Source organism: Geotrypetes seraphini, chromosome 2, assembly GCF_902459505.1.
Source record: "Geotrypetes seraphini chromosome 2, aGeoSer1.1, whole genome shotgun sequence".
Classification (NCBI taxonomy): domain Eukaryota; kingdom Metazoa; phylum Chordata; class Amphibia; order Gymnophiona; family Dermophiidae; genus Geotrypetes; species Geotrypetes seraphini.
In genome coordinates, this window is record NC_047085.1 from 518,594,950 (window position 1) to 518,603,806 (window position 8,857).

The following is an 8,857-nucleotide window of genomic DNA, read 5'->3' on the forward strand; positions in this document are numbered from 1 at the left end:
TTTTTTGAACGTTATGTAGTGTGGTGTCGTTATCTGTAGATTGGAGATTTGGTTGTCTAGTTTAGCTGCTTGAGTGGCCAGGAGGCCATCGTATAGTTTTTTTTCCGTTTTACTTCTTTGATCGAGGGGTGTGTGTTTTTCTATGTCTGATTGAGGTGGTTTGGATGAGGCGGTTGTTCAGGTAAGTTGGGCTGTGTCCGTCTAAGGTTTTAAATAACATACAGTAGAATTTAAATAGTATTCTCTCTTGGATTGGTAGCCAAGATGAGTTGATGTATGCTTCTACAATAATCTTATTAATACGTAATGGTAACCACAAAATTAAAAAACCACAAAACACACTCTATGCAGAGGAATTATCTTTTAAATTCAGGTTTTCTTCAAAGAGGTCAATGTAGATAACTTTAAAATATGCAATGTCACCTCTGTAATCACTATAGACTAATATAGTGCAAAATATAGACAGCAGATATAAATTCTCAAAACTATCGCATTTCACACTTGATAGTAAAATCATTTTCTCTACCTTTGTTGTCTGGTGATTTGATTAGGGCTACTTATACTAAGGTGCGCTAGCATTTTAAGCGCACGCACAAGATTAGCGCGAGCTATGGCGCGCACTAGCCGAAAAATAACTGCCTGCTTAAAAGGAGGGGGTAGCGGTAAGCGTGTGGCATTTTAGCGTGAGCTATTCCGTGCATTAAGGCCCTAACGCACCTTTGTAAAAGGAGCCCTTAGTCTCTGGTTGCACTTCCTTCTAACTATGCATCCATTTCTTTCTTTATTTCTTTCGGCCCAACAATTGTCCCTTTCTATTCCCTCCTTCACTCCATCCTATGTCACAATGCCCCTTCTTCCTCACTCTCTCTTTCCTTCCTGTGTCACGTTAGTGCCTCCTCCGTCCCCACGCCTACCTCCAAGCCAACCCACTGCCGATTCTGCCTCTCGCCACTCCTGCCATGCGTTGCCACCTCCCGCTCCATTTAATTTCCCCTGCTGCCGCCACAACTCCAAAATGGCCAGCGCATGCAGCGATTGCACCCACTGGCCCATAATCCTTCCCCCTATTTCAGTTATGACGTTGGTGGGCGCCACAGTTGGTCGAGAATGCCATTAAGCTATTGGTGTGTTGGTATATTATGCCAGCCTTGCTTAGCAACATGTATACTTCGTGTACAGATAAGTGTTGGAAAGGGTGCGACCAGCAGGGCACATTTTTACATATGTGATGGGGTGCCCCAGACTTCTCTGGTTATTGGACCCAGGTATTTGGGTATGTGCAGCCACTTTTACAATATCGGGTGGCAGTGAACACAGAAACTGCCTTATTGGAGGTGATACCCGGAGGGGTGGACGATAAGACATGCTGGCTTGCCTGGCGTGCACTGTAGTCAGGTTGGTGTTGGTTTCGTTTTGGAAGAGTCCTCAGATGTCTACCTTGATACTGATAAGGGAAAAATTGGGATGGGTCTTTGAGAAATATAGACTCTGTTCTATTGACACGTCGATAGCAGCAATTTGAGGTAGATTTCTAGTGGTGGAGGGTAATGAACCACGTTGATTTTTGGGGGTCCTCTTGGTATGATGGGGGAAAAAGAACATGGAACCGGCGTGGCTCACTGTAGCAGTGAAGGAAGCGATCCGAGACAAGAAGACTTCATTTAAGGAATGGAAAAGGACAAAAACGGACGAAAACTGGAAAAAGCACAAACAAACATCAAACCAATGCCATAAAATGGTAAAAGGGGCCAAAAGAGACTATGAGGAAAAATATCCAAGGAGGCAAAGAATTTTAAGCCGTTCTTTCGATATATTAAGGGGAAATGACCCGTGAAGGAAGCAGTGGGGCCGTTAGATGACAATGGAAGAAAGGGAGTACTAAAGGAGGACAAAGCCATCGCCGACAAACTGAACACATTTTTTATGTCTGTATTTACCAAAGAGGATATATCCAATATTCCACAATCCAACAGGCTATACACAGGAAATGAAGACGGTCAGTCTAGAAGAGGCATGCAGGCAAATTGATAGGCTTAAAAACGATAAATCCCCGGAACCAGATGGCATCCATCTGAGGGTAATCAAGGAACTGAAAGAGGTTATATCTAAACTGCTTCACCTAATAGCCCATCTGTCGATTAAATCAGGACAGATTCCAGAAGATTGGAAAGTGGTGTATGTTACACCGATCTTCAAGAAAAGTTCAAGGGGAGATCCGGGAAACTACAGACCAGTGAGTCTGACTTTAGTACCAGGAAAGCTGGTAGAGGCGCAGATAAAGAACCGGATCATCAATCACTTTGACAGACACAAACTGATGAGGACCAGCTTGACAAACTTACTGCACTTCTTCGAGGGAGTAAATAGGCAGATAGACAAGGGTGACCCAGTAGACATCGTATATCTAGATTTTCAGAATGCGTTTGACAAGATCCCGCATGAATGTCTGCTTCAAAAAATTGCGAGCCAAGGAATCGAGAGTGATATACTCACATGGATTAAAAACTAGTTGGCGGATAGGAAACAGAGAGTGGGGGTAAATGGGCAATACTCAGACTGGAAAAGCATCAGAAGTGGAGTACCGCAGGTTTCGGTGCTTGGGCCTGTGCTCTTCAACATATTTATAAATGACCTAGAAATTGGCACGACGAGTGAGGTGATTAAATTTGCGTATCATACAAAGTTATTCAGAGTAGTGAGGACACAGAAGGATTGTGAATACCTACAATGAGATATAAACACACTCGAGGAATGGGCCGCGAAATGACAAATGAGGTTCAACGTGCATAAGAACAAGGTAATGCATGTCGGTAACAAAAATCATATGCACGAATACAGGATGTCCGGGGCTATACTTGGAGATAGCCCCCAGGAAAGAGACCTGGGAGTACTTTTAGACAAGTCAATTAAACCGTCCACGCAATGCATGGTGGAGGCGAAAAGGGAAACAGAATGCTAGGAATGATTAAGAAGGGGATCACAAACAGTTCTGAGAAGGCTATCAGGCCGCTGTACCAGGCCATGGTGCGCCGCCACCTGGAGTACTGCGTCCAACACTGGTCGTCATACATGAAAAAGGACATAGTACTTCTCGAAAGGGTCCAGAGAAGAGCGACAAAAATGGTAAGGGACTGGAGGAATTGACGTACAATGAGAGGCTAGAGAAACTGGGCCTCTTCTCCCTTGAAAAGAGGAGACTGTGAGAGGACATGATTGAAACATTCAAGATATTGAAGGGAATTGACTTAGTAGAGAGAGAGAGAGATTGTTCACCCTTTCCAAAATGAAAAGAATGAGAAGGCACTCTCTAAAGTTAAAAGGGGATAGATTCTGTACAAATGTAAGAAAGTTCTTCTTCACTCAGAGAGTGGTAGAAATCTGGAACGCTCTTCCAGAGGCTGTCATAGGGGAAAGCACCCTTCAGGGATTCAAGAAAAGGTTAGATAAGTTCCTGCTAGACCTGAACATTCGTAGGTACGGATAGACTGAAATAGGGCACTGGTCTTTGACCTAAGGGCCGCCACATGAGCAGACTGCTGGACATGATGGACTGGTTTGACCCAGCAGCATCAATTCTTAAGTTCTTATGCCTTGTATGCTATACATTGTCATGTTGCAGTACAGGGCTGTTAGTTATTAGGGAGGGGGTGTTCTATCAGCTGTTTCCTGGTGGGGGGGGAGAGGGGGCAGTTATTCTGGATTTTAGGTAGGGGTCGGGGGAGTTCATTGGGGGCTTAAGAAATTGGTTAACACTGTCCATGAGTTTCTGGTACTGTTTATGATTAATGAACTTCTTTGTTGTATGTTCTATGGGTTGTATTTGCAGCATTTTAAATAAGGAATTACAAAAAAAAAAAAGAAATTGACATCGGGGAAGGCTTCTGGGTCGGCAGCGTGCAATCTCTGCATACGTTGGCCCTTTTGCAGTTAACGGAAGCAACAGCAGGGTGGATTAAATGGAGCCAGCGAGAAGTGGTGAGCGAATGGGTGGGAGGCAGTCAGCCAGTGTACCCCCAAAGAGCGGCCCGCGTATCCTCTGGGGTACGTGTAGCGCATTGAGAAACCCTGCTGTACTGAATGTAATAAAAGCTTCAATCAGCTTTCAATCTAAACATTCACCACTACATTCACATCATGGAATAAGACACTGGCTGTGACTCGACAGGTAGTTTCTGCACTCTCAAATAACTTTGGTGTTTTAGACTGGCTACTGCCCCCTATCTTGATTCTTTGCACCACAGAGCTCGGAGCTTAGTGCTTAATTCATTTTGAGACTTGCTGGTCTATGCCCACTTGTTCTGGGGGATGGGAGCCTCTTTCCACACGTCGCAGATTCGGGGCGGTTGCTGTGGAAAAGGTGGCAATCATTTCTCTTTTTTTTCTTTTTTCATTTTGCTTACGTTGGAGTTTCTGTGACACTTCTTTTCCTTTCCTCTAGTTCTGGGGTCTTTAAGGAACCAGGGCCTTGGCTATTTCTACCTTGTTGTAGCCTTGCTGTATTGCTGTCATGAGGGAGAGAGAGTGGATTGGTGGGTATTTTATTTCTGTTTTTTTGGAGGGGATGGGATCTATTGTGGCAGTTGTATTGTGAAAAATTTGATGATGTTACTTTTGTCCTTTTGAGGTTTCTGTTATTATTCTTGTTTCTTCTGTGTATTTCTTACCTGCTTTAACAGTTGTTCTTTCCTCTATCATCAATAAAATATTGTTTGACCTTAAGACTGGTTCTTGCCCATTCTGCCTTATATTCCAAACTTGCTGCTGGAAGTCACGGCAGCCATCTTGTGATACTGCCTCTGAAAATCATAGCAGCCATTTTGACTTAAGACATGGGCTGGGCAGGAGCAACTGCGGATTGATCCTATTCCAGTGTGTCACTAGACCACCAGAGTAGTAAGGTAAGCCCAGGAGTTTTATAGTTAACAGTGTATGGGTGTGCTCAGAGAGGAGAGCAGCGCAGGCCTTGGAGGAGAGGAGGCCATTCACAAGCCAGAAGGCTGAATGTGCATTTCAGCTTGGTTTTGATGATGAAGCCAAACCCACAATAAAGGCTTCTATTACAAGGCCTCAGCCTGAACAACCTTTATGTGTGCATATGAAGCCAGAGCAAAATCACCATGGATTCTCCTACAAAGCACTACGGGCCTGTCACTGCTGCTAAGGTTCTTGCTGCCAATGTATGAAAAATTAATATGGACATTGTTCTTTGTTTTATTCTGTTTACATCATCGATGACAGCTGGTCAATATTCGACAAAGGCAGCGATGCCCTATTAGTCCTACTTGACCTCAGTGCTGCCTTTGACACGGTCGACCACCACCTCCTCATATCCAGACTCTATGACCTTTGAATCAAGGACTCTGCCCTCCAATGGTTCACCTCTTTCCTCCACCAAAGGACCCAAACTGTCCTACTAGGGACACACAAATCTAACCCCAAGCCTATCAAATATGGCGTTCCCCAAGGCGCCCTTCTATCCCCCTTCCTATTCAACCTCTACATCAGACCTATCATTGATATAGCGCAGAAGTACAACATTAAAATCCACTCCTATGCCGATGACATCCAGCTGCTCCTCCCTCTAAGCGAAAACCGATCGTCCCAAATTGCTAACCTCCAACACTGCCTCTCTGACATGAAAACCTGGATGACAAATAACAAACTATAACTAAACATCTCTAAGACCGAACTCTTATGGATCAGGAAAAAACACACAAAATACACACGCCCAACACTATCATGGGACTCCATTCTACTAACGGCAACAGACCAAGTACGCAGCCTAGGAGTAACCTTAGACGGACACCTATCCCTATCCACCCACATATCCCAAGTAGTCTCTACCTCCTTCTACTACCTCCTCAAACTGAGAAGGATCAAGCCCTACATCTCCACACCTGACCTAGCTCAACTCCTCTACGCATATGTCCTCTCCAGAATGGATTACTGCAACTCCCTATTTAATGGAATAACCATAAAAGATCTCAATCGCCTCCAACGGGTCCAAAATGCAGCTATCCGCCTCCTACACAGCCTCAACTACCATGATCCCATCTCCCCAGCACTCTGCGCTAAACACTGGCTCCCAATTAGCCAATGCTGTTCATTCAAGGCCCTGGCAATAGCACACAAAATAATTTATGCCACCATCCCCTCCTACATAAAATCCAAGTTACCCATCTACATCCCCACCCGCACCCTCCACTCAGAAACGGAGATACACCTATGCATTCCCCCCAGAAGGTCCCTCCTCTCTGAAACCGCCCGCAAACGCTCCTACAGCCACTTCATTCCCCAACTCTGGAACCAACTCCCCCCTCAACTCAGACTACAGAACTCACTAATGAGATTCCAGAAAATGGTAAAGACCCTCCTCTTCAACTAAAGGTCACCCTCAGTCTACACCCAACCCCCTTAAATCCCACCTCTACCCTTCTTTCTCCATTCTAATCTTCTGCCTAAATTTCTGTATAGTCCACTCTCAGCCTATACTCAAATAACTTGTATCTAAACTAAACTGCTTATATTTAAACTACTGTTCTTAATTTTCTATATAGTCCCTATATCTAAACTGCTGCACAGTCTCATATGTCCAAATATTTAAATCTACTGTATAATCTTGTATGTCCAATTCACTCCTTTGTGAATGTTTACTTGTAAACCGTTCTGAGCTACTGGGAGGACGGGATAAAATCTAAATAAATTAATTAATTACATGCTGCAGTCTTGGTACCAGGGACTTTCTCAGCATCAGAGTTAGCTATGAAGACCTTGAAAGTGACACAGTGTTGAAATTATGGTCAGTCAATCGTGGTAGCATTCGTCATCTGCCTTCTCTGTCTTTCATCACTGAGAACATACAATCTAAACAATCAAGACAGATAATCAGGATGCCATGGTAGGGGGTTACAGTTAGAGGGATGGTATTTAATTTTCAAAAGGGCGACTATGATAAAAAGAAGCTGAAAGGATCAGTTGCAAAGGTTAGGACTGTAAACCAGGCGTGGATGTTATTTAAAAATACCATCGTGGATGCCTTGACCATATATATTCTATATATTATCAAAGGTGGAACGAAGAGGAAATGAGAGCTGGCATGGTTAAAAGGTGAAGTGAAAGAGGCTATTAGAACCAAAAAAATATTCTTTAAAGAATGGAAAAAAGATCCGCATGAAGAAAATAGGAAGAGACACAAGCACTGGCAAGTTAGATGCAAAGCATTGATAAAGAAAGCTAAGAAAGAATATGAAGAGAAACTTGCAAAAGAGGCAAAAATTCACTCAGAGAATAGTTAAGCTCTGGAACGCATTGCCAGAGGTTGTGGTAAGAGCGGATAGAGTAGTAGGTTTTAAGAAGGGTTTGCACAATTTCTTGGAGGTAAAGACCATAGTCTGTTATTGAGAAAGACCTGGATCGGTAGCATGGAATATTGCTACTTGGCTTTTGGTCAGGTACTAGTGACCTGGATTAGCCACCGTGAGAACAGGCTACTGGGCTTGATGGAGCATTGGTCTGACCCAGTAAGGCTGCTATTATGTTCTTAAACTGCTGGCTAGGGTGGTGAGCAAAGGGAAATAAGGTTATGAGTTCAAAGCTACTATACTATACAGGCCGGGAAATTCAAAGAATAGTGACCCACCAATTATGGTAATCCTAGTTACTCCTGATGGGATATCTCAGCTGTGGTCTGCGGCTCTGGTGGTCTGCAGCTCTGGAGGGATAAGAGTATGAAACTTTCTCATCATCTGGCTTGTCTCCCTCGCAGTTTAATTGTCTTGGAACATCTGGAATGCATTGGAGCTTCCAGCATGGCACTTGATCAAAACGCCTTAGTGCGAAAAGAGCTACTTGGAAGTGGTCATGGCAACCCTCCTAAGGTCTAAGAGGCCTGGAATGCCCTCCCAAGGGAAGTGGTGGAGAGAAAAACGGTGATGGAGTTAAAACAAGAGTGGGATAAACATAGAGGATCGCTAATTAGAAAATGAAAGATGTAAATTAAAGAACTAAGGCTGGTACTGGCGGTATTGCACGGTCTGTGTCCCATATGTGGTGATTTGGTGTAGGATGGGCTGGGGAGGGGGCATCAATGGGAACTTCACTGTCTTGGAACATGAGAATGTTACTGGCCAGACTTTATGGTAGAGCTTGGACGGCAACTTCAGCATTTGGAACCTAGGACAATACCAGGTGGACTTTATAGTCTATGACCCAGAAATATCAAAAAAGAGACAAGTTAATTTATAACGGGCAGACTGGATGGACCATTCAGATCTTTATCTGCCGTCATTTACTATATTACTATGTTACTAGTATTTTAAAGGTAAGTAATTCAGTTTTATGTGACATAGGGATCCTTTTATTAAGATGCGTTAACCAATTTAGCCCACGCTAAAGATTAGCGTGAGCTAAATGCTAAGATGCCCATAGGATATAATGGATTCCTTCGAATTTAGCACGCGCTAAATCGGTAAGCGCATCTTAAAAGGACCCCAAAATGAGAGAGAGGGAGCCAGTTCTCTTTTTGAAAGAGGTGTGATATGAACATACTTCTGTGAATTTTGGACAAGCTGAATGTGGAATACTTTTCTTTTTTTTTTTGTCGTTCAAAAGTTTTTTATTGTGGTTTTAAAGCACAATACAAAAAGTAAATAAGTAAATATCAAAGTATAAATTACATGGTGTTCATGTAAGACAATCCAGCTGTGTTAGAGCCATGAAGTAGTCAAAACAACGCAATCATATAATAACAACATTAATGATGACATGAATATTCTAGTAGCAAGCAGTAAAGAAACAATTCAGTAAGGCAATCTAGGTGAGGTTCATATATCTGTGGAGTATTTGATTAAAGGAGACC

General features: G+C 43.3%; 1 protein-coding gene across 1 annotated transcript in view; it reads left to right on the forward strand.

The window, feature by feature from the left end:
• Positions 1-7,883, forward strand: part of LOC117355027 (oocyte zinc finger protein XlCOF6-like) — a 65,288-nt gene extending 57,405 nt beyond the window's left edge. Inside the window, exon 5 of the mRNA XM_033932973.1 lies at positions 7,766-7,883. Within this exon, the coding sequence (XP_033788864.1) occupies positions 7,766-7,883 (118 nt within the window). The remainder of the gene's footprint in view (positions 1-7,765) is intronic.
• The last annotated feature ends 974 nt before the right edge of the window (positions 7,884-8,857 follow it).